This window comes from Rhodnius prolixus, unplaced genomic scaffold (assembly GCF_049639745.1).
Source record: "Rhodnius prolixus isolate KJV_2025 unplaced genomic scaffold, Rpr scaffold_1, whole genome shotgun sequence".
Taxonomy (NCBI): Eukaryota; Metazoa; Arthropoda; class Insecta; order Hemiptera; family Reduviidae; genus Rhodnius; species Rhodnius prolixus.
In genome coordinates, this window is record NW_027411581.1 from 3,022,212 (window position 1) to 3,049,073 (window position 26,862).

Below are 26,862 nucleotides of genomic sequence, written 5' to 3' on the forward strand. Positions count from 1 at the left end.
CCAATTCTACTGCCACCTTCAAGGAACTTTAAAACAGATATTTTTTGCTGGAAACGCCAGACAAGACCTTCGCTAGAAAGACAAATAGAAAATATAGGCCACACGAATTCTTAAAAATGAAATAATTATCAATTTTTTGTCTCGAGAAAGGATTCAATCACGATGATGGCGAGAACCATAATGGGCTCTGCTTAAAAAAAAGGTGACCCACATTCACACCAAGATAATGCAAGAAACAAGTATGTCTAATCTACATCTGTTATTGTACAAATTACAAAAAATATAAATTTATCCATATGCTACTTGTAAATATTAGCAAGTACAATCAGAACACTTTGAAACTGTAAACTGCCAATTTGAAAATCAAAAAATGAAAAGATCAAGTCTCATGATGCCAGACCTCTTGCTAAATGAAAGTATATTCAAACAGCAATGTAAGCAATGAATTCTATTCAATTAAGTTCTATTAAATAAAGAGTATTTCCAGTTGAGGAATTTTGTTTTCAAACATGGGCTTTTTTAGCAACACTTTTATCCCACTTTTTAATAGTCCAAAAAATTCAGGACTATGTATATACCAAATGGATGGCACCTAGGAGGGAATCTTACCAGAACTTGCAGGTGACGTTTCTGAAAAAATGTATAAAACCTGAAAAATCTCTTCTTTAAGAGGTAGTCAGCCCATTTTGCTGAAATTTGCTAATGCAGTTTAACATATGATTTTTATTATATTACACAAGTGGCAAGACTGTCAAATTTACAATAATAGTACTTTGGCCGAAAACCTAATCGAACTTTTCTCGTATATTAACAAAAAAAATCGAATAAAAGTTATGTTTATTAAAACTCAATTCCTAACCAAACATAAAATAACTGAACAAGCCTGGTAAAATAACATTGCCTACTACGTGGCCGCGTAACCATCAACCCCAGAAGAATGGTTAATGTTTTAATACTGAAGTATTTCTAGTTATTTAGATATCCGAGCTTCAATCACACTGAATGGAGCAGAGTCGTGTCAGTAATAATGATCTTGTAGCGTCTCACGTTGCCTTTTACGCCAGTCTAAATAGAATAGCCATGGAAGAAAACGTTAAATAAAAGCGAAAGTCTGTGGACACATGGTCCGCTGATGACAGCTACAAGAATGCTAGTATAAATTAATTTTCAGAGCTTTATGTTTGCAATTCTCGTATTAGATTAAAAAAAAAGCTCTACTGTGGCTGTGTCATGGACACGGCCGTGTGTTGTACGTAAATACGTTTACGTAACGGGTTATATTTTCTATCTAAAATATTTTTATTTATGTATTTAGGATGAAATCAAGGAAACAAATAATTACTGTGTTACAATATAACTTTATTAATTATAGGTCTGTTATACGAAAAGTATGACACAAATGGCGTACAAGATACATCCGAGATTAAATCAATATAGGTATTACCTAACGTTGTTGGAGAATTTTCAATATAAGACAAATTGAACTCGCTGAGCATGAAGTCGGGCAATGAGCGGTTTTGTGAGACATCAACATTAAAGTCTCCAACTATCATAATTGGTGTAGAATATTTTAACAACGATCGTAACATAAAGAGTTTAATTTCTGCTAACGCTGTTCCCGGATGGATATACACACACCCGAGTATGAATTTGAAGATGCCATTGTCCTTTTTCGTTTACTAGACAGACATCACCAGCTTTTGCGTCTTTCATTTCCAAATAAATTTCCGAAATGTCAATGTTAACTCTATTACAATCAGTGAAGCTATTGATGTTGCGATATATGGCGACTCCACCGGCTTTGCGACTTTTACCATTCGGTTGTTCTTGAAAAGCCCTTTCCAACCGTTTAAGATCTTTGTATTTGATTTTGGCTTTTCGACGCGTAAAGGCCGACATTATATATTTTTGATATTTTTTTATTCAAACACCTTTATTTTATTCATTGTCACTATTTTACACTAATGTTTTATATAAAATCGATAGATTGTGACGACAGCCGACAATTAAAACTTAAACGAACATCGTAGCTACTCCGAGTCAAAAGTTATACTAATTGCAAATCTCGTTACGCAGCAAAATTATCTCAAAATGGTGGCGCTTCCCCTCCACCGCGCGCGATGTGTCACAGTCCTCGCTTATTGTAATGAATTCTTTGATCCTTTAGCTATCCAGTGGTCTAATTTAATTTTGGATGTAGACGATAGATTCGAAACTATAATGCCAAACTGTATCCTCCGATTTTGTTATCATTAGATTTTTTGGATTGCCACCATATGATTCAAATTTAAAGACGTATTCACGTCAAAAAAAAAAAAAAAAAGGACGATACAATTTGTACTTTACAATCGATTTCATTGTGAAACGATTTTTCTGTTCTTTCAGAGGAAATTGATTTTAGGGGTAGGTTTTAAGGCATCCCTCAAAAGAAATGCTTTACTTCTTAATTCTTCTTCAGTACTTCTAAATAAAGCTTGATGGCTCCAGATCAATTAAAAGATGAGTAACAGATTATAAAGACGGCTATAATGATTTCTACGATTGGTTATTTTCGTAATTATCTTCTTTTTATTATTATTATTATTATTTTCAGATGCTTCCCGAAATGCACGGCTAATAGAGAAACTCTATATATGTTTATCAGTTATATTAATGGTAATAATGTTTCCAGCAGCAATAGTTTTCGCATTATCTATCGGTATGTATTATACCGAAAATGTTTATATGTTAATATGAGTAAGAAAATGTTTACTCACCAATTTTTTGTCTTGAATTGATGAAATACTTAAATGAAAAAGTTAAAAAAAATTAGCATTGCTAACCATTTTTACTAAACTTACGAGGGTCGTTTGAAAAGTCCGTGCAAAAATAAAAACTACTTAATTTTTTGGGGTAAACCTTTTTTATTTTTCAACATAGTCTCCTTTTAGCCTTATACACTTCGTCCAACGCTGCTCTAGTTTGTTGATCCCTTCCGAATAATAGGATTTGTCCAAGTCTGAAAAATAGCCATTCGTTTCTGCAATCACCTCCTCGTTTGAATAAAATCTTTTTCCCGCCAGTCATTTCTTCATATTGGGGAACAAATAGTAGTCCGAGGGAGCCAAGTCTGGAGAATAGGGGGAATGTGAAACGAGTTGGAACCCTATTTCCATTCATTTTGCGACCACAACTGCTGAGGTGTGAGCTGGTGCGTTGTCGTGATGGAAAAGGACTTTTTTGTGGGCCAATCGTGGGCGTTTTTCTTGCAGCTCGGTTTTCAAACGGTCCAATAACGATGAATAATATGCACCTGTAATAGTTTTACCCTTTTCCAGATAGTCGATGAGGATTATTCCTTGCGAATCCCAAAAGACAGTCGCCATAATCTTTCCGGCCGAAGGAACGGTCTTCGCCTTTTTTTGGCGCAGATTCCCCCTTGGTAACCCATTGTTTGGATTGTTCTTTGGTCTCAGGAGTGTAGTGATGTATCCATGTTTCATCCACAGTGACGAAACGACGCTTAAAGTCCTGCGGATTCTTCTGGAACAGCTGCAAACCGTCCTTGCAGCACTTCACACGATTTCGTTTTTGCTCAAGCGTGAGCAATCGCGGCACCCATCTTGCGGATAGCTTTGTCATGTCCAAATGTTGATGCAAAATATTATGTACCCGTTCATTCGAGATGCCCACAGCACTAGCAATCTCACGCACCTTCACTCTTCTGTCATCCATCACCATATCATGGATTTTATCAATGATTTCTGGAGTAGTAACCTCAACAGGGCGTCCAGAACGTTCAGCGTCACTTGTGCCCATATGGCCACTCCGAAAATTTTGAAACCACTTATAAACTGTTCTAATCGAAGGTGCAGAGTCACCATAATGTTTATCAAGCTTCTCTTTAGTCTCCTGAGGCGTTTTGCCTTTCATAAAGTAGTGTTTAATCAACACACGAAATTCTTTTTCGTCCATTTTTTGAAAATCACTCGACTTCCTCGATTCAAACGAATGTCAAACACAAAGAAATAGACCGATCTGGCTGAAACTTGGTGTGTGTTCTTCCAAGAGATGCTACTAACTAAACATAACCTCGATACGCGCCAGTAGTGCTATCTCTCTGACTTTGCACGGACTTTTCAAACGACCCTCGTAATAAGGCTTAGCGTGTTACAATTCACCATGTTTCTCTAAACAGCAATGGCTGACATTCGCCATTCCGACATTACCAATATATGTACAATAGTATGCGCGCTAAAAAACGAGAAAAAAATTATATAATAAAAATGTGTTTTGTTTTTTTTGGATTTGAATTTATGGTTATTAGAAAAATTTGAGATATTTTTTATTTTGTTTTTTCGTTGTAAATATTTATCCAATTTGATAAGATTAATAATTTTACCATCTTCGCTTCTAGTTTTTCTATAAAACTTGTATTTTCATAAAGTTTTTCCTTCTAAACAACAAATAAAATATGCCGTTTTTTGATTTGCAATATCCTTAAGTAAAATTTGCACAGTTGTTGAAACCTTCATTTATCTAGTGAAACAATACGAACGTGCCGTTGTCGTGAGATTGGGCAGGTTGAGAAAAGGCCCAGCAAAAGGTCCAGGTTTGATATTCATCTTGCCTTGTACCGACAATGTACTAAAAATAGATCTGAGAACTACGGTGGAGGATATTCCACCTCAAGAGGTTAGCATTCAAAAGAGTAGATGATATTACAATATTTAAGTATATAAAACTGTTTTGTAACCTCTGATATTCAATCAATATATTTTTCAGGTGTTAACAAAAGATTCGTGTACCATATTCGTGGATGCTGTGGTCTATTTTAATGTGTTTGATCCAATAAGTGCCATCATGCAAGTGCAGAATTATCGGTAATCTTTTACTGACATTATTGATTTAAACAGATCAGTGAGGATTTTAGTTTTCATTACTAGAACAACTTAAATTTAATACATTAAAAAGAAAAAGATCCATAAGGAGATGTGGTCTTGACGTCCTGTGGGTAACCCACCCAACAACCAAACAATATTCAATAAAAGCTTTTTACTAAAAATTTTGCTTTTTATAATGTCCAAAAAATATTGCAACGTTATAGTTGTCCTCAGAGGTGGTTATATATCCAATAAATAAAAAACGCATATCAAAACTGAACAAACCAAAGTATATTTCTTTAAATTAAAGAATGACGCCAGCTGGGTAACAAGTTATATAAACCATAAATAAACTAAAATAATAAAACAGTTAAAGTTTCACTTAAAATACAATATGTAAATAATTAAGTTAATTAAGATTTAAAATTAATGAGCTCAAAATAAAATATTTTACCAATTGGTCTTCGGGCCCTGGCGGATGGTAGGTGACTCCACTCCTTACTTTTCTATAACTAACTCCCCTCTCCTTCCCTTTTGGGCGGCGGGTCCCTTAGACTCCCACCACTCAACACACTATGTTACATTATGCCCACCGACGAAAAGACATTTCTTCGTAAGGAGAAATGGATGAAGCTTCCTTAATTTGCGAATCTGTCTGTCTTCCTTCATCTAATAGTAAATCTCCCCAACTTTTTGTTAAAATACTAATATCATAAACATTATCTTCTATTGAATGACCATTACTTGAATATTGAATATTGTTGTCCGCAGTGTCGGTAACGTTTGAACTTCTTTCTCTATAAGAATTCTGTTCACTAATCCTTGAATTCTGCTCTTTGCTATTTTTAAGCCAGTTAGTGTTATAAAAAACTCTTTGATATTTGCCGTTATCCTTTTTAAAAAACTCAGTTTGTTTCTTATTCTTATTTTGTGATTTTCTTTCAAAATTGATATTTCTATAATTATATCCTTTTATGAATTTATTTTTTTTTTTTTTTTGCTGAAAACAAAGTTGTTTCTGATTTTCCATCCAAACTTTGTAATTACTATTTGGCCTAAATTTCCTTTTCATTTGTGTCGAATACCTTTTATCGCGATTATTCTTCCGTAAGTGACAATTTTGGTGGTATTCGACAGAATTTACTCGTTTTTTGAACCTTTAGCTCCTTCGGCGTTATCTGATGGTAGCCATTGTGGTTTGTGTCTTGAATACTGTTGATTGCCGTTTTGCTGATATCTTGGATTTGATGTTCGTTCATTAAATGGTTTATACTCTGACCTCCTGCACTCTCGATGTATAGTTTCAAGCGGAAATCCATTCAAAACTTTTAGAAAAATTTCGAAATTCTGTATACCTTGTACAACCACTGCTTGTGTGAAAGTATTTCCAAAATGTTTAGCTATTAATTGTAACATTTTAGTCTCTGAGATTGGAAATTTATCCACATTCTTGCACATTTGATAAACAATCATTGCGTATTCATCTGCTTTACGAGCATCAGAAACATCGAATCTTCCAGTTTGAAGCAATTCGACTGCCTTGCCCTGTTCAACATCGTCCCAAAAATAGTTGATAAATTTTTGCTTTAATTCGTCGAAGGTTTTTATTTTATCGATTACCAACTGAAACCAAGCCATACCTCTTCCGTCTAGGTGTTGTTCAAAAATTTCAATCTTAATCTTATCACTTAGTGATTTATATTTTCGCTCAAACTCCTTCAAGAATTCTATCGGGTTTTGTTTCTGTGTATCCACAAACCTAACTCGGCATTTTATGTTACACAGGTCCATTGCTCCACCACCTTGCACACTCGGCAGTTCTCGCATTTCTATTCTGTTGATTCTCTGTTCGATGTCTTCTAACTTCCCATCACATTCTTTCGTCCATTCATTTCGGTTATCTTCAATCACGGCAATGTGGTTTTGAATTTTTGTTAAAATGTTGTTGCTTAACTCCTCAGTTTGGTTCTTGATGTAATGTTTCTGTTCTTCTACTGATGTTTTCATATTCATGTATAACATATCGAAACCTTTCTCCCTCTTCTTCCTTTCAACTGCTAACTCTTGTTCTAGATCTTCTACCACTTTTGTCACTTTTATTATCTGATCCGTATTACCCCGCACCATGTCATTATTTTCAGTAAGAGTATCTTTCATACTCAAGACCTCATAATTCACCCTTTCAAAATTCTGGTTTAATAAATTCATTTGTTTTGCTTGGTCTGTTGCCATTTGTTTTATCAGAGATTCTAAACTCGAAAACTTTTCCGCTGATTCCATTTCGTTACTTCCATCCCTTTTTTCTCCTTTCTTTGACATTTTTACTATTCGGGCGCCAATCAATTTATTTTATACAAAATCGTTAATTAATAACGCAGAGGGTCTCCTGTTGGTTCGTACAAGGAATTTTCTTGAGTCCCTGGAGCGGGTGCCAAATGCAACATTATAGTTGTCCTCAGAGGTGGTTATATATCCAATAAATAAAAAACGCATATCAAAACTGAACAAACCAAAGTATATTTCTTTAAATTAAAGAATGACGCCAGCTGGGTAACAAGTTATATAAACCATAAATAAACTAAAATAATAAAACAGTTAAAGTTTCACTTAAAATACAATATGTAAATAATTAAGTTAATTAAGATTTAAAATTAATGAGCTCAAAATAAAATATTTTACCAATTGGTCTTCGGGCCCTGGCGGATGGTAGGTGACTACACTCCTTACTTTTCTATAACTAACTCCCCTCTCCTTCCCTTTTGGGCGGCGGGTCCCTTAGACTCCCACCACTCAACACACTATGTTACAATATATTTGTTTCAATTTATCTATTTTTAGGTTAGCTACATGTCTAGTGTCGGCCACAATTTTAAGAAACACAATGGGACATAAAAATTTAACGGAAATATTATCTGAACGAACTGAAATTGCATCTTTCATTCAAGAACTTATCGATGTCGCCACCGATCCATGGGGTATTTGGGTGGAAAGAGTTGAAATGTAAGTAAATTTTTGTGAATAAGATGTTTTTTATTAACAAAGAAATGAACTACTAAGAGAGTGGCAAAACGATGCTTCAAAAACTTGCTTCCTTTACAACGACGTTAGCTTGAATGAGGATTCACAAAAATATGAACCTAACCTTTCTTTTAAACCGTTTTGGATATTAGTACTATTAATTGGAATTCAACAAAAAATATTACCAATCTTTAGAACTTCTTCATAATAAAATAATTTTACTTTAATACCTAATTATCGCTAAATCTAGAACAAAAAAGCCACAATGACGTTCAAAATCACAACCTTGAACCAAACTTGTGGCAACCTAATAGTGGCCCTAGACGAGGGATCCAACACCTGGCGGAAAGGTGATGGCCTAATATTAATAATACGTAGAAAGTATAATAAAAATACTTCAGTACTATTCCTTTAAGATACGAAAATAATCTGCTTTATTTTCATCACAGTAAGGATGTGCGACTTCCAAAACAAATGCAGAGAGCAATGGCGGCTGAAGCAGAAGCGACCCGCGAGGCGAGAGCTAAAGTAGTGGCTGCTGAAGGCGAATTGAAAGCTGCAAGAAACTTGAAAGCTGCTTCAGACATTATTGCCGTTAATCCAACTGCGCTACAGGTATGCAATAACCACACTAACTTGAAAGCTGCTTCAGACATTTTATTGCCGTTAATCCAACTGCGCTACGGGTATGCAATCGAGTGAAGAGATTCTCAGAGACCTACGATATACAATTTACATGCGTGCTACGTCGGAAAAAATCAACGCTATTATAAAAAAAAAAAGTTTTCATTTTAATGGATGGCTGACGTATCGCCATTTGGAGATGTCCATTTCTCCAAATTTATTAAAAATTTGGAGCTTTAGGTGACCACCTAGATCACTTACAGATAGCTTGGCGCGCCCCAGTTTGAAAAAACAAAACAAAAATCGAGAAATTATGAAACTAAAAGCTCAAAAAACCTTAATACTTAATTTTTAATAATTTTCTATAAAAATTAAATCATTTATTACATATTTCAGTTGAGGTACATGCAGACGATGGATAGTATTTCAAGCGAGAAGAATTCCACCATAATATTTCCACTTCCGTTTAATTTGATGAGTGTTTGATACTTGATGTCATGAGAGTCTAGAAAATGATTGTTAACTAGAATTGTTTTTATACAACCTTATGTTTATTATATTTAAATAAAAGTTATAATTATTTTAAGGTATTATTTATTATTTTTGTCAGCGCGTGAACGTTGACACCCCAAAGCGTAGCGTTAATCGGGGCGCTATGCGCCAGCGGATAAAACCGGAAGTGACGAAGCGGGTCACAATAATCGTGAATAGGTCACACTTGAATACATGCAAATATATATAGAGTGTAGAGCAGAGGTAGGAATGAGTAACACTTACCCTTGCGGCCGGATGTGAAGCTCCTGAAGCGCAGTGCTAGAAGTATAAGGGCGAATGCCAGGACAGCGGATATGGTAGAGGTATAAGCGTCTCTAAGGAAAGCGGAAATAGTACATGTATATGCGTCTAGAAGGAAAGCGGAAATAGTAACTGTATATACTTGTCTGAGGGTTAAGCGTAGCGTGGAGGAAGAGGGAAATCTCAGGAAAGGCGTAAGGAGAGGACGAACCTTGCACCGGAAGCGGGTCCACGGAGTGGCCCGTGAAGCGTAGAATTATTGGGGTGATGTCCCTGGATGTCACTCGAGTGATGGTACGTGTATACCACCAAGGCGGAAGCGAAGCGTAGCAGCGTAGAGAAGCGGTAAGAAGCACAGTAAAACCAGCAGGCTCAAAGGCACATACAGCAGACCAAGCACCGTACAGGACGCTGGTCAGTAGCGGACTCCCTCCATAGATAAGGAGGTGACCCTATGGTCTAAGAGAAGGTAGAGGGGGTAGTTGGGTAGCGTGAGAATGGCATAGAATAACATAGAAAATAAGGTAAAATAGATACAAAGCTTCAGAGAATAAGAATAAGGTTGTAAATACACGCGAAAAGCTGAAAGTCCAACCAGCGGAGGCGAACGTCAGTACGCGCGGGGCGATGGGCCGACCAGCGCGAAGTCATAGCCAGCCGAACTGGCCGAACGTCCCCGATCGCGACCGAACAATTTTATTTAATTTACAAGACGGTAAAATATCAATCGCTAGACGGTTACAGGTTAGTTATCAGTAATTTTCTAGCCAAATGTAGGGAGGTTAGCAACACTCTTTTGAGTTCAAAACCTAAGCGCAATGAGTTTCTCCATTTTCCGACAAGCAATGCAACTTTTGGATTTAATTTGGCAACTTTTGCTTTATCCTGCAGCCAAGAGATAATTTTAGAAACTACATGTATTCTCCGATGATTTTATTTGATATTTCGTATTTATTTATTTATTTTTTTTTAAATAAGATTTCTGTACAAGTTGGTTAAAATTAATGCCCTGCGCTCATATTTTTTTCATAAAGTTTTAGTACCATCGTTATGGTAGAGTGACATTAAACTTATGAACCTATTACAGAATTTATATTCACTATCAATGAATAAAGTCAATATTTTAATGCGAACTGCGAAAAGATAAGGTTTCCATAACCCTATGACCCTATGACGCTGATACTGTAGAACAAGTGGCAGAGGAGAATTGATCGAAAAATGTTTTACTTATCAGATAAATGATACAAATGATCATGGATAAAGATCCTGTAATTTTCATCCTGTAAAATAAAAGTCATCCGTGAAGAGATTGAATAATTCAAGAAAATGGCCCTAGTGTTGTACGAGCTCTCTCCAGTTCCTAAGGATTGGATAGTAAGAGAAGCTCCAAAAGGAGTAACAAAGTACCATAAAACTGTTAATATCTCTCTGACAAAGAAATGTGCTTGCAGTTCTACCTAATCTGAAATTGATACTATTTCAGCAATCTCAAATGCGCTTGATTTCCTACCAGACATTTTTAATAATATGATTTAAATATAGATAAATGTATTTAATTCTGACTACCTTATAAAAAAAAGTTTATAAAACCGAACATTACACCGAAATATAATCTTAGAATGAAGCCTATTCCCGAACAACTTCATGAGATCGGTCTTGTAAACAACTTTCATCGTAGTAACATTTACAAATCAATGTGAATATATTCTACATACAAAGTTCACACAAAATCTTAGAAGAAAATCTTTAGTAAAGTGGTAAATTCGGTTGAGCACTGTTTTGAAATAGAAATTTTAGCTTTTCATTTAATCCTAAGTTAAATATAAGAAACCTAATATAACCTCCTTTTATATTTCCGTTAGATAGTACTTCAAGAAGGAGTCTAACTATCCCCATCTTCCAGGAATGCCCGGGAGTAAAACATATTTTTTAAAAGAAAGCTGACTCCCTATCTAAAGGAGCTAAGAATATGCCAAAATTAAGGGAAATTGTGAATTCCAATTTCGAAGAAACTGCTTTCAGTAAAGGCCTTCGAACTGAACGATTCTGATCGATAAGTTTCAATAGACTGCGATGGTGGAGTTGTACGTTGTTCACAGACTGACAAAATACATGCAGCTACGCATGCACCAGTCAGTCGACGGCTAATTACCCCGTACTGTTTTTTGCCAGTAAGAACGGTTAGCGCGAAGGGTTTGGCACGGTTTTCGGACAAGAAAAAAATAAAATAAATATATGCTTTGCCCAGAGACCCCCTTTACTAGGGCCCTACAATAAACATTAATGAATTTTGGTAGCGTAAGTTTTGAGGCCTACAACCCACGTAGAATCTACTCTTGTACAATTCCCATAATATGATTCTTTGTGGGAGTTTACGATGTCTAAACTTACTTAAAAGAATAAATAAATAATAAAATTATTATTATTATTTTAAAATTATTATTATTTAAATTGATTAATACATAGTTGAAATTTCATTTAATTAAACAGAATATTATTCTGTTGCAGATATGATCAAGTAATACTCTTGGTAAGCAATGTTTATGACTTCTACCTGCCAATCCTTCTACCTGATAAATGCAGAAACTAAATCAACTGGCATCGGGAATATAATGGTAGAATTTCTTTCCGAAGCGATACTGTTCAACGTTTGAAGGTACCTCAACTGGCAAAAAAAAATATTTTTTTGTTAGATGAGATAGTACAATACAAAACTAATGTTAATATTTTTATCATTATTTTACTTAAAATTTAATTTTGGATGTACTTTGAAAAACAGTCCTCAGTTAAAAGTCAGCCAAAGTTCAGCTCTAGTAAAATAATTTTTCATAAGAAATCGTTACGAAATATTGAAATCTTAGTAGATTATTAGAGTTAACCTTGTTCTGCTAGGGAACTAAGGAATCAGCTTAAATTTTCTCTTCCTAGGACTTCTTACAGCTTACTGTCCCGGTAAGGGCAGCTGTCCCTGGTGATGGGCAGTGTTGATTGTAACGAGAGAACACTGCTTGGAGGCTGCCAGTGCACTGAAAAAAGCTCCGGGCGCCAATAACCTCAGATGTTGACGCGCCTTAAATAAATACAAATAATAATAATAAATAAATAAATAACTAGATTGACCTGTAAAGCTGTTGGATTTTTTGAAATTATATCCGAAGCTTCTTTTAAATTTCTTGCGGCTCTGAGTTCGCCTTCGGCAGCGATCACCTTTGCCCTGGCGTCACGGGTAGCCTCTGCTTCAGCCGCCATTGCTCTTTGCATTTGTACCGGGAGACGGACATCCTTACTGTTTTTTTATTTTTTAAATACAATAAAAAAAAAAGTTAAAAAACATTATTCAATCTAAAATAAATAAATGTAATTATTAATCTATTGCTTACATTTCCACTCTTTCAACCGTGATTCCCCAAGGATGCGTAGCTGAGTCTAATGCTTCTTTGATCACGAAAGCAATAGATTCTCGTTCACTGAGTATTTCTGTTAAATTTTTTTGCCCCATAATATTTCGTAAAATTGTAGCAGCCAATGTACAAGTAGAATATCTGTAATAAATATGAGATTTTTGTTTTTAATGAATGAATAGTCCATTGCATCTTTGGTTCTTTAAGGGAACAGATATTGTGCATCTTTTCAGGATTAAGATATCTCTTAACCTTCAAAACATCTTTTATCCAGAAAACGACATACAAAATTTATTTTTAGGGCATTATGTTGAAATATGTTGTCTACACTTTCCCTTTTTTATTTTGTACCGTTTCCAAACTACAAACTACTCACTCGATCACAAAACCTTCAAAACCGAGTCCTTCAAACATGAAATTTGGCAAATAGGCTCTATTCTTGGGTACTCGTTAATAAGATTTTTTGAGGATAGCCTCCAAGCACTGTTACTCATTATAATAAAACAAACTGTTCCAAATATGGGAATTAAGCTTACCTGAAACTTACTACCTGCACCACTGCCCTAATTGGATCACTGACACTGTAATAAACCACAGCATCCACGGACACTGTACATGAATCTTTGGTTAGTACCTGAAAAAATTAAATATGGATATAGATCTCTATAAATTCTTGTAAATTTGAAACAGTTGATTACAATTTTACTAATCAGTTAATAAAAAAAAGAAGTGCAAAACACTCTCACGACTATTCCATTCTTCAAATTTCTGGAAGGCAAATAGATGCCCAAAATCAGCAAATCCAGGCAGAATTAACATTTTGGGTTAATTAATATATATGATGTTAACTTTTCTCGTTATTTCCTTTCGTTATATTTCATTTACACACAGATTTATTAAAACTGTCCGGTAGGACAGTTGTATAAGGGTTGATCGTCAAAAACTGCACGAAAAAGCGTAACGTTGAAAAACACCCAACTTTGACAATTTTTTTCTCTTTTTCTATAAAAGATAAAATTCTCAAATTTTCTCTAAAATAAAGGGCAAATCCTCCTTTATAACTGTAATTTTTTTGCAACAACCCTGATCTAATAGGTTTCGAGAAAAAAGTTGCCGAAAATGAGCAAAAACGGCTTTTTCAGAAATTGTTGTTGTTGTTGTTGTTGTTCTTGTTACCTTTTTTGTAAACTGCGTAGCGCCTAAACGCGTGAACCGATTTTCATGAATGAGGTGTCATTCGATTCGGAATTTTATGTAGATGTGCCTTTTGGGGGTCTCGACGCTGTACATCGAATGGGAGAGGAGTTAGCCCCCTTAATGTAAGGCCCCCTCCAAAATTATTATTACTAATTACTCTGTAAATCTTGGCCCGATTTTGATAAAATTTGGTAGGATGATAGAGTTAGGGCTCCCCTACGTAACATTAATGCGGCGATCTGCTCTTACACTAGTTAAGGGGAAGTACAGCAATCGTTTCAAATTATCGACATGTCAACCGATTTTCATGAATGAAGTGTCATTCGAATCGAAATTTTGCACAGATTTGCACTTTCTGCAAAACTCTCCTCATAAGGAGGGGAGTTTGCCCCACTTAAGTAAGGCCCTTTCTAAAACTATTATTACCAATATTTCTACTATAACGCTTAGTCCGATTTTGATAAAATTTAGCACGAAGAATGATTAAAGCTCCTCTACTTGGCTGTGAAGTGCCATCATGCTCTTACACTTACTAAGAGGAAGTACTGCAATCGTTAAAATTATCAATGGGTGTACCTATTAATGAATTGTCGTTCGATACAAAATCTTTGCTTCTTTGCCTTTTAGGGAGAAGTACTGTAATCGCAGTTTATTTTTCTTACTTCTCTTAAAAGGAAGTATTGAAATCGCAGTTTAATTTTGCTTTTTACGTACAAATAACTTCCTATTTTATTCAAAACGCTTTCTAAAAAAAATTGTTATTGAAGATGGGAACTATAATCGTTCTTTAAAAAGATCTCTCCCATGGTAGTTACGGTTCCGTTTTAACACCTTATCAGGTTATTCCAAATTTTAAAAAAATCTGTAAAGCAGATATGTAACTGCAAAATAGATAAAAAGGAAAATCTATCCAAAAGGTACAAAAATCTCCTTAACAAAAACTTACAGTTTAAAATGTTAAGTATAAGGGTTGATTGAACGCCAAAAGGTACATAAATCAGCGAGTACCCAATATTTCATTCATGCTTAGTTGGTATAATTTAAGTAATTTTGCTGCAATAACTTTTCCTTCACATTTTTTAGAATTTATTAGATGTCACAGACCCTTATGCTGGCCAGTTCGTTCATAATATTATTTTGTTATAATTATGATAAAATGTATATCTTCGTTTGTAAATAGGTACTTTATTTTAAATCTATTCAAAATTATTCTTCGGATTTATCTTTATTATGCCCTTTATTCTGAGTAGTCACATATACATGCATGTTAAAGTAGAAAAAGACCAAGTCAGAGTCGGCTACTGTTTAAATTTGAATCACGGATTTAAAAGAATATTTCAGTCTTGAATTCGTCTTACCGAAATATTCGTGAGCACAAATAACACACAGTTATAACAAGTAGATTATTCAACAATTATTGATTTCTCAATTGTAATTTAATTTAGTCCCCCTAATTTTACTTATAGTAAAATACTGGAATAATTAGCTGTCCTAAAAATATGCGTATCTTTTTTTTTTATTTTATATTACATATATATAACATTGTGGGAAGAACACCTAGATTGAGAATGTAACTGAAGAAAACTATATTATTTGCGATAAAGCCAGATAATTATTACCTATTATTATAAACGTTTGACTACTACATAAAATAACAATTACTTTAATCGAAGAATGAACTTAAACCGACGATTTTTATTAAAAATAAATAAATAAAACAAAATCATTTATGTAAGTTGGTGTAAGCATTTTTTAAAAAAAGTTTTTGAATTTTTTAGCTCCATAATTTTTTTTATTTTTTATAACGTTTTCTTTTTAACCTGTAATTAATAGTTTATTATTATAGATTAATAGATATTAAAGTCAATCTACAGTGCTACTTGAACAAATATTTTGTAGATGAAAATGGCCAGCATAAGGGTCTGTGACATCTAATAAATTCTAAAAAATGTGAAGGAAAAGTTAATGCAGCAAAATTACTTAAATTATACCAACTAAGCATGAATGAAATATTGGGTACTCGCTGATTTATGTACCTTTTGGCGTTTAATCAACCCTTATACTTAACATTTTAAACTGTAAGTTTTTGTTAAGGAGATTTACTGTAGAGCAATATAAAGAAGCGTCTAGAAAAATTAACGGAGGTAATTGAAATTAATGAAAAACTCATGAAATAGTGGTGAATCCTATACACTCTAATCTGATTTCAGTAAAAAATTAAAATTGCATTCTTCTGAAGCAATAATGTGTACATTGAGAGATTGAAGATGTTGTTTCTCAATTAACTTGGTCAACCCGCACTGTTTTCTACACTGTTACAGAATAACCTACATGTTAAACAAGTAGCTAGCCATTGGTACATGTCCAGTACTATATTGATCCTTAAAACCATCGGTAAAGCATAATCAAGTTACATGACTTTTGTATCACTTCACTTCAAGTGCTCAAATTAGTCTGTTAAGCTCGCAAATCTAATCTGATTAGTTCTTAATAAAATTCCTAATTTTCTAAAAACTATAACAAGTATTTAACAAACCTCCTGAGGCGGAATAGCGTAGGTTGCCGTTCTCAGATCTACTTTCATCACATTATCAATGCAAACTAAAACGAAAATCAATCCAGGACCTCTTGCCCGACCTTTCCTCAATTTTCCAAATCTTAAAATGACCGCTCTTTCAAATTGATTGACTAAAAATAAAAAAATTAAATAATAAAATAATCTGGTTTAATACTAAGAGAGATATAGAGGTTTGAAATTTGAACCATTTGCAATACCTCCAAATACTGTTATTACTAAAACATTGCCATTTGTATCAGTTATAAAGCTAACTTTTCTCAACAGTTCGGTAAAGAATTCATTATAATCGAAAAAATAGGTAGAGAGATATAGAGGTTTAAAATTTTAATTGTTTGCATAACTTTTAAAATTTAACCTACTATATGTCATTAACTTGTATCACTAAAAAAGAAAATGCACTCACTTACCAATTCTAAAACAGAAAAATAAACTTAGTGGAAATAAAATTATTACAGAAATCACAGTCAGGAATAGGCATACACTTTCAGCAATCTTCACACCGCCATTGGGACTGACTGGAAAAGAAATGTACACAAATAATTAATAAACTATACATCATACAATTCTACAAGCTAGAAGTTTCATCATATCTAAAGTTCCATATCCTAAATAGAATTGGGGATTATATCAATTAAACTAGCTGAACAGTAATTTTTAACCAGCGGTTTAGAAATAAATTATTTCTTTCAAATAATGAAAAAAAGGGTTATTCCTTATAAACTGACAAAATAATTATTTGTCGTTTCGTAATATTGGGCAATACCAATTTTTAGTTTATTTACATCGCCCACATCTTCATCCTATTATTGTTATTCTCGATGAGGAATAATTTTAAACTCGAAATTTAGGGTATGCGTAAAACCGTACTTAATTTTATAAAGTTATCTGAGCACGCATTCTAAGAGCATATTAGAACGAAATCTGTTACAAAGATCTCTTTAACAAAAACCAGTTCAAAAAGTGCCGTCCGACGACAGGATAATCAAACGATACGTAACTTCATTTAACAGAAAATACCGGTTGCCAGACAGCAACAGTAAATTGTAATAATAATTACGTCCACCAGCTGCTGACCCTTAGATTTTCTCTTCCTAGGAGCTTCTTACAGCTCACTGTCCGGAGGCCGGCAGTGTACTGAAAAAAAGCTCCGGGCGCCAAATAACCTAAGATGTTGACGCGCCTTAAATCATTAAAATAATAGAATAATAATAATAATAATTACGATTCTAAACGCCAAATATATCAGTAAACAGATGGGACAAATTTTTCTAGATATTATTGTAAAATACGATTTCGACATTATTTATTTAGAAAATAAATAAAACCTTACACCGAAGATCATGTTCTTTTCTTTTCTCTAACGTGCCATCCTGTTCTTCAACTTGACTTAACATAATACAATGTGAAAATAAGTTTTTTCCCTTATTAATGGAAAATATGCGTTAGAAAACATATGTTTCCTCAAGTTAAAAAAAAAGATGAGTAAACATTTATTGCATGTTCATAAATAAATTATTCCAAGGGAAGAGAAATAATCCTTTTCAAGAACAATATTCTTTAAAGATTGTTAATTGTCAGGATTTTACACGGAATCAGTGAAACCTCCTTGAACAATTTTCAAGATCCGTTATGATTTCATATATCACCTGAAATTATAAAAATAAATGACCTAAATAATTATAAATCTACAACGTTACATAGTAACTAACATTATTATTGATTAAATCCAAGTAAGTCCAAATAATCTTGGGTGGCGGGTGGGGAGGGAAATGCTACTTGCACAGACTTGATTCAGAAAACTTTATTCTGTATTTAGTTGAAATGTGAAATGTTCAGTATGATAAGGTGACTAATTATTTTAAACGTTTGTTTAGATTTTTGTTGCATTTCAGAACCCTTGCAAAGGATTCACATGCTCCGAGAGCTCTTATATTATTATCGTATTTATATCTGTAGTTCTTTCCCTTAAAGTGGGAGGCCCATTTTGCGATTCCTATTTCCAGCTTCATCATTTACAGTATAGAACTACCTGTGGACCTTTGTAGATTCGGCAATAGATAATTTCATGCACCTCCCACCTTGAACCCTAGACAGAAGCTTATTATTGTTTAATGTTCAAATTCACTACGGTGACCCACCATTGCAAAAAAATGATGGAAAAGTTCATTATTCTGTAGCGTTTTTAATAATAAATTATTAGACTAAAGAAATAACAAAATTAATAAAATAAAAAACAAACTTACACGAATTTTTTTGCATCAAACGCAACAATAACCGCCCCTTTAAACAATCAATAAAATTCAAACATTTTTCTTGGCTCTAAAAACGCTTATTTAGATCGTTATTCTTTAATTTTAACTTTAGAAAGAAACAAGAATTTTGGTTATTTTTAAACGTCATTGTAACAATATTTGTAATTAGAAATTAATTATAACAAATAAAATGTGAATTTATCTTCCCAAAACCTTCTTTTAATCATTTTTCAACATGCTTCTAGGTATTCCATTTCAGAAATTTCATTTTTGATATAGAATCTAGGTGCTTCTCTGCAATCTGTGAGAAAGCAGTACGAATGAATTCAATTTAAATATAAAACAAATAACCAAATTCCATCGAAGTGGGCTTTCTACCTTTTAGGCAGACCTAAGGATCATCTGAACTTAATGGCAAACTTTCATCTTCATCCGTTTCACCTGTGCTCACTATGTTTGAGAACGGAAAGCTAACTGCTCTGTCGTTGCTGCTTTTACGAAGTACTGAAAGTAAACAGTGAATTAATAGAAAAACATGCTTCAACAAATAAATATTAGAATAATTTAGTTTATTGTACAAAAATAGAAATATCATGAGTAAAGACACCATTTGTCTTAATACAATTTTGTAATGTTTTCTTCAAAAATCGAATTTTTACTAAATTTTAGTAGGCTTTAATAAAGAGAAGGATATTCCGACATCAGGAAGTAGCTATTTAGGGATTTCCTGAATGAATAAAACAGATCTTTGTTATGGGACGTAGGTCTTCCAAGAATAATAACCAGTAGAAAAGTAATGGCCAAAACGTTATATGAACATCATTAAATTAATTATTAATAAAGAAAATATTATTTGAAGTTTAAATACCCATTACTACATAGGTTACCGAAGTGGGAAGGATGTACACCCCTCCCGTGGGTCTCCTAAATTCACTATTTGGATCCTTGGAATATGGGGAGAATATATTACGGTACACCGGCGATTACCGGATTCCTGATTAGGAATCCATCACTCCCTGACTGCCGGAGCCTATCTTCCAAGAACTTCTTCAGAGCCGTCTTCCAGTAAAACTGGGAGAAGGTAGTTAGTTAACTTCAAGAAGTGCTCATCTTTCTTGTATAGCCTGGACAAAGTTACCAGTTGTTATGTGGCAAGGGGGAAATAGCGAATAGTGACATATGAAGGTCATAAGTCTATGGAATTCAAGGTGAAGCCATCTTAACACCGAGTGTGGCCTTTGACCTAAACCAAAAAAACAAAATTTGAACATTCAGTAATTTTCCGATATGGAACTAAGCTTGGCACTTACAAAAATAACTTTTTCAATATCAGGGAATGACAAAGTGCGCATGTTAGATGAAGGACTCAAAGCCGAAAATCTGTGTAGACACAAGGACTTCCGGACTTTGAATAAGAGCAAGTATTACTTCATAATAAGAACATCCAGACAAAGCAATTACAATTACAATTATTTCTAAGAAAAAATAATAAATAATTAACTTACACGGTTTTAAAAATCTCTTTAATAAATCAGTTGGCAGCGGGAAAATAATTGTTGAATTATTGTCTGCTGACACCAGCATCAGTGTTTGTAAGTATCGCAACTGAAATTTTTTTGAAATACACATTATTTTAATTAAACGGAGATACAAGTGAGAGAAGTAGTTGAAATTGTTGTTAGGCCAGCAGTGCTGGGTCCTAGTACATACGTTTATTGAATCCATGATCGATTTCGGACTTTCATCCATTGTCAGAAGTCGATTAATTAATTTGGTATAGAGTTTTCGACTTCACTTACGTCAGTGCCTCGCACTGACTTTTAAAAGGAGCAAAATGATTCCTTGTCTAATCGCATCAACAAGCTTTTGCCTGACAAAAATGTAGCTCGAATGGAGAAAAATAATTCTCAAAAATGACAAGAACGTGGACACCAGCCATATTATTGCCTATAATTTATTTTATTTTATAATTATTTTTTTTATTAAACGAATCACGGATCGCGCAATAAGTTTTTTTTTTTTTGATGTGAGAAAAAGCTCCACTTCTCGCCTCGAGCCAAAAAACCACGTTTTCTGTCCCGAGGTTTCAATTTATTTAAGAAACTATAAAATCACTGCACATTAGTTTTTTCTCTTACTTACATGTATAGTAACAGGATTATCGATCATTATGTTAGAAGCTTCAGCAAGCGCTCTGGATGCTAATAGTTCGCCTTCGGCGAAGATCATTTTTGCTTTCGCTTCTCTTGTCGCTTCTGCTTCCGATGCCATCGCTCTTTGCATATTTAATGGCAATCTTATGCCCATTCTGTTTGGGGGGTATTATTATTATTATTTATTTGTTACATGGGCATAGCCCTATACAAAGGAGTTGCTACAAAAAACAAAAAACAGTACATATACAAAAAACAAAAAGAAAAACTTGTACATCTTACATAGCAAACAAAAGAAAACAATACCAGTGTTATAATTTAAGTAATAATTAATAGAAATCAAAATCATCTTGCGATAAATGAGTTATTAAATATTCATATAAATCAATAATTCATATTATTAGTTAAACACTGTATTATTCATTTAGAATAAATGCCCTCAGTTTTAACACATTTTCCACATAATAGTATATTTTTTTTATATTTTCAGCGCTGATATTATGAAATAATATTGGAAAATTAAATTGATCAACTTCTTGTGAAAAACCTAAATATTTTAAACGAAATTGTAAATATATTGGGCAATTTAACAAAATATAGGACAAATCTTCAAATTGGGCGGTGTTACACAAAGTACACTTTTCATTTGGATTTAATGTACATGTAATTTTACCAATACTAATCTTCAATTCATATTTAGAGGACAAACGCAACTGAGAGAGCAATCGTATAAATTTAAAAGAAATAAGAAAATTCAAATAATTATGTGGCTCCTGATCATTAAAAACCAACGCAGAATAGATTAAACTGAAATTGGAGCTGTGCAATTTGCAAAGGTCAGATTCTTTAAGCGACTTATATAATTACTTATATAAAACGACTTCTGTTTTATGTTTCTGTTTTGAAGTTTTCTAGAAAAAAAGCTCAAACGAAGTTCTCAAACTTCGAATGATTATGGCGTAGTGTTGATCTAAAACTTTTTTTGGTAACATTATGCATAGGAAAATGCTTTTCTAGTGAAGAGGTGGGGAGTTAAGCTTATCATTTCAAGTTAATTACGGCCTAAACACCCTAATACAAATTAAATATTCACGTAAAATTCGAAATCTGAAGGGATTCGGTTAAGCGAAATTGTCTCTTTACAAAACAAAATTTCGTGGAATTTAAACGAACCAATTTTGGTTGCCAATTTCAGTCAAACTTTTTTTTATTGGAATTAATGCCAACAAGGCAAAACGTGCTTACTGTAAAACGAATTTCAATTGTTCATCAGCATAAGCCCTGAAGATGACCTAGTCCCAAGCTCGGCATTAATACAATTATATCTGGAATTTGCAATTTGTATCTTTCTTTTTATTGGATTAATGAATCAGCCCCCGTCCCCCCAAAAAATAACAGTACTCTACGGAGGTATTTCAAGATTTTTTTTTTTCAAGTTTAAAGTACTAATTTCATTAAATAAATTACGGTAGCCGAATGTCATGCGAGTCTTCACAGCATATTGTTTAAGATGTTACTTACAATTCTACCCTTAAAACTTTTACGCCCCAAGGAAAAGTCCCAACGTCCAGTATCTTCTTAAGCGCCAAAGTAATTGCATCTTTCTGCGATAGGATTTCAGTTAGATCTCTCTGCCCGATGATGTTTCTTAATATAGTCGAGGCTAGGTTCAATGTAGCTACACTGAAAGTAAAAAAATGATTAAAAAACAAAACAAAATAGTTAACATAAATAAATAACAATAAGAAAATAGTTAATTGATTTTTGGTGAATATCGAGGTGCGGCCATCAATAAAAACAACTTTTTTGCTTTATACCAACTTTTCAGTAATTTTTACTACCTTCTTCAGGGTATTATAAAAAAGTTTGTGAAGTTTAATGTAGAGCTAAATCAACATAACTGTTGTTATGATGACATGATATGATGTCAATAGTTATGATGATATAGCTCTACATTAAACTTCACAAACTTTTTTATAATACCCTGAAGAAGGTAGTAAAAATTACCGAAACGTTGGTATAAAGCAAAAAAGTTGTTTTTTATTGATGACCGCACCTCGACACTCCCCAAAAATCATCTATAAGCAACGGTCGGAAAAAAACCAAAACCATCATTGAAAATAGTTAATGTTACATTAACCAAAAAAAAGTTCATTACCGCAGATCTGACACAGCGACTACCGTTTTTACTGGATCTTCTACACGACAGAATATAATTACATCAATCTGAAGGGTACATGAATCGTTGGTTAGAACCTGAAAATAAACAAACTTTAAAGTTAATATTTTCAAAGCTGTTTTTTTTTTTCAGATAATATCTAGAAGGAAGCTAATTAGCTAATGTGTTGTTAGCTGTAGATGAGATTTATGTTGATGAGAATAGCCACGAAAAGGAGATTTAAGTAGCTTTTTAGGCACGAGCGGATAATTAGATTTGATTAGGGAGGATGAGGGCTAAATAGAATACAAAGATAAAATTACTAAGAGTATAGTGGCTAGCATAAACACAAACTTAGGAACGAGCGTAAATTACAATAACTAACCAAGGTAAACAGAATATAAACTACTCCTAGAAGAATTGACTAGACTGAATGACGAGTGGAGTAACGTCGTGAATGCTGCGCGAATGAATGAATATTCAGTGAGCGAAATGCGATTTGTGAATGTAATGCAGAGCAGTTGTTTTGCCGTATTATAGCTTGGGCAGTCCCTAATCACATGTGGTCCCCAGATCACAAATATGTTTTAATAATAAATTATTCCTTGAAATACTAATTTTAATATATATTACTTATATATTATTAATAATAATATATTTATTATTATTTAACTACTGATTTATGAATGGATTTCAATGAGAACTGTGCACTAGCAATCTTTAGATTTGTACAATTACATTTTTTAACATACCTGCTGGGGATCCAATTGAAACACTAAAGTTCTTAAATCAAGCTTCATTCTTTCGTCAACACAAGGTAGATATAAATAGATACCGGGTCCACGAGGCCCACCTTCACGTACTCTGCCCAATCTTAGAATAACCACTCGTTCATACTGATATGCTATCTACGCAAATAAAGTCGAAGTCAGCAAAAAGGGTAAGGCTAAATATTAGCAGGTTCAAAAATATTACTGCACATGTGCTAGATTTGCTATTTAAATCGGCCAATTGGCTTCACTCTTCTACAATTTCTACACCAAAATTTAAAAGGTTGGAATGCTTTGTAAAACCCTCCACCCACCAAAGAATTTTCTCAAGATGAAGGCATAGCATCCAAAAATTTATGGTAGATACATGTGTGAATTGAATTTTATAAAAAAATATTAATCCCCGAGAAATCTCCGGAATAACGAAAATAATCACCATAAGGCAAAACGCTAAGTACAGCTGTGTATTCAGCAATACATATAAATTCAATATAAATGAAATAATATCCACATTGAATTTAATATTTTTTAAAACTAGAATAACCCATTTCTCACGCAGTCAAAAGCTATTTAAGCAACTGGCTTAAAAACAACTAAATGATTTGAAGAGTTCATAAACAGGGCAGAAGTTATACCAAATTTAGATTTTACAATGTAAAAAGTATTATAATTGTTCACAGCATAGGTCGAAAGCTTGGCGAAAAATAAAGAATGACAAATTGACAATATTCCTTCATCCTTATTGATTTTGTTCTCAGAAGTAAGTTACCCCGTATATTTGTTGATTTTCCTTTAAACGGTAATTACCTATGAACAGTCTTACAATGGTGTGTATCCCAATAAACAATAATTAAAAGAAAACAATGCAGCAAAACGCAATGCAGCGGAGGATTAAAATAATATTAAAGATTGTCAAAAATAATTTAGACATTTACCTTGCATATGAAGAGCAATGAGAACGGTAGCGTAACTATCACAAGAATGATGGCTAGCAGACTACAGAGAGCCTCCATGTGCCTCATATCTTGACCTTCTGCGGACAGAAGTTTGAACTAAATATTTTGTACATTTTCGAACGGAGGTTTTACTGGAAATGATTCTCTCTTGGAAAAATCTTTCATGAACACTTCTGACTCTTAAGGTTATCTTCAAAAAACAATTTATGTCGAGATAATATTTACAATATACATCAATTCTCATATTCTCAGCACCGACTATATTATAACAGCACTTAAGGTGTAAAGCTCAACTATAATGGTCTGAAAACTCTCCACTCTTAACCGTAATTAAGAAGCAATCATAGTTTCAGGGCATTTATAGAAATTGCGCCGACCACTTTAGCAATGATTGAACCACAACATCTTTAGTCATTCAATGCAGCTTCTAGTTCGAATGTACAGTGAGGAGTAGAGGTTACTTGCTTTAAAGAAATGCAATTTCTTTTAAAATATATATTCTGTTTAAAATAAGAGGTTTTTCATGTTTCAAAGAAACGGTTGAAAATTACAAGAAACGTACGCTATTATAAGTTTACATTATCACAACATATACAATGAGTTTTTTAATTAAAAAAAAAAAAAATAATAATCAAGCTAAAAATAAAAATTTTAAAGGGATTTTAGGAAATATTCTGGACTCCACACGCTAATGGCAGCCCTGGGTAACATTAAAGTACAAGTCAAATTTATGATTTACCTGCTAGTTAATATTTTTGAGTTGTGTCACTCAATCACCCCAAAAAATGGGTGAATAGTAAGAACCACTTTTTCAATCTTTACCCTAAAACCTGTAATTTTTATCAATACTCAAAATCTGAATCAAATGTTTGCATTTACGAGGTTGTTTATTTTTAAGTAAGCTTGTTTATTTTATTAGAAATACTTGTGTTCGGATTTTAGTGAAACAAACTCGGATTAGTTCTTCAAAAGAAGAGAGAAGATTTCTGTCTTGGGAAACTTTTCTAGAACTTACTTAATACAAATTTAAACTTAATATTGGAAAAAAGTCAAGCCCGAGTGTCTAAAAAAGTAAATACATTTAATTACTTCCATTATGATGAAAATGAAAGTGATTTACACCATATTATTATTTTTATTTTCAACAAAACTGACAAATTTGTTCAAAGCAACTAACCATTGTTAGGATGATGAGCCTGGAGAGGTGGATTTGGATAATCCTGGCTATCCCTGTGGGTCGTTTCTTTCAAACTCTTTTTCATATCCATTTTAGGCAATAGTCCAGCCCAAAATATGACAGTTTATTTAATCTACGAGAAAAATTAATATTATTATCATTACAACAGTACATAAAACTCTTTGTAACTAGATGTACATATGTGAACGCCAAACCTAACAACCAGATGTTATTGATGTTATTAGAATTTATCGATTATGTCCATACCTAAATAAAAACATCATTTTTCAATTCTTAAAATAAATGAATCTAGTTCTCCCAATACATTATTCCCTCACCATTGGGATTTTGGTGTACTTATGCAGCCGAACAAATAAAGTAAATATAAACAAATCTATTAAGAGATTGTAAAACCAGAAAAAGTTCAAACTACACTATACATGTTATAAGTTAACAATTTATAAGCAATTTTTACTCTATGTTAAACAAGCATAAAGATAAGAATTGTACATTATATGGATATGTATAAAAAGTAAAGTAAAAAATGAAGTCCTATTTTTTTCAGGCGGGCTTTACTTCTAACTTCCAAATTAGGTGTCGTGGACGGAGGCGATTAGCAAACATTCTTTATTATAAATTCCTTTTATTAACGATGAAATAAAATCCAAGGCCTAGACCGAGAATCGCTCCAAGTACCACAATAAATACTATGTAGCTTTGCTAGACTCGCCACTAACTGCTCGGCTACCGTGGCGCCTCTCCGTAGGTCCAAAATATTCACGTAACATCCTAGTGCTTATAAATGTCCTAATCGACGGAATCTGAGAGTCGGTATTCATACGGATGTGCATATAGTATCCTCTATAATTCCAAAACTAGAACAGGGCTAGATAGTGAAACAGAGACATACAAATTAAGTTC

General features: G+C 33.4%; 3 protein-coding genes across 3 annotated transcripts; 1 reads left to right on the forward strand and 2 right to left on the reverse strand.

The window, feature by feature from the left end:
- The first annotated feature begins 279 nt into the window (after positions 1-279).
- On the forward strand, positions 280-9,075 carry LOC141450239 (stomatin-like). Its single transcript, XM_074120480.1, has 7 exons — positions 280-434; positions 2,594-2,698; positions 4,523-4,674; positions 4,765-4,862; positions 7,701-7,862; positions 8,330-8,495; positions 8,901-9,075. The coding sequence occupies exons 1-7, from the start codon at positions 371-373 to the stop codon at positions 8,988-8,990; spliced, it is 837 nt and encodes a 278-aa protein (XP_073976581.1). The 5' UTR covers positions 280-370; the 3' UTR covers positions 8,991-9,075.
- A 2,675-nt stretch (positions 9,076-11,750) lies between these two features.
- LOC141450191 (band 7 protein AGAP004871-like) lies at positions 11,751-18,109 on the reverse strand. The gene is made up of 7 exons (XM_074120360.1): positions 17,806-18,109; positions 16,883-16,990; positions 16,434-16,585; positions 13,237-13,334; positions 12,680-12,841; positions 12,420-12,585; positions 11,751-11,964 (listed from the first exon to the last, which is right to left on the reverse strand). The coding sequence occupies exons 1-7, from the start codon at positions 17,867-17,869 to the stop codon at positions 11,866-11,868; spliced, it is 849 nt and encodes a 282-aa protein (XP_073976461.1). The 5' UTR covers positions 17,870-18,109; the 3' UTR covers positions 11,751-11,865.
- Positions 18,110-20,978: 2,869 nt separating this feature from the next.
- On the reverse strand, positions 20,979-26,167 carry LOC141450490 (stomatin-4-like). The gene is made up of 6 exons (XM_074121020.1): positions 25,942-26,167; positions 24,744-24,841; positions 23,791-23,946; positions 23,039-23,136; positions 22,402-22,563; positions 20,979-21,101 (listed from the first exon to the last, which is right to left on the reverse strand). The coding sequence occupies exons 1-6, from the start codon at positions 26,030-26,032 to the stop codon at positions 21,086-21,088; spliced, it is 621 nt and encodes a 206-aa protein (XP_073977121.1). The 5' UTR covers positions 26,033-26,167; the 3' UTR covers positions 20,979-21,085.
- Between the last annotated feature and the right edge of the window lie 695 nt (positions 26,168-26,862).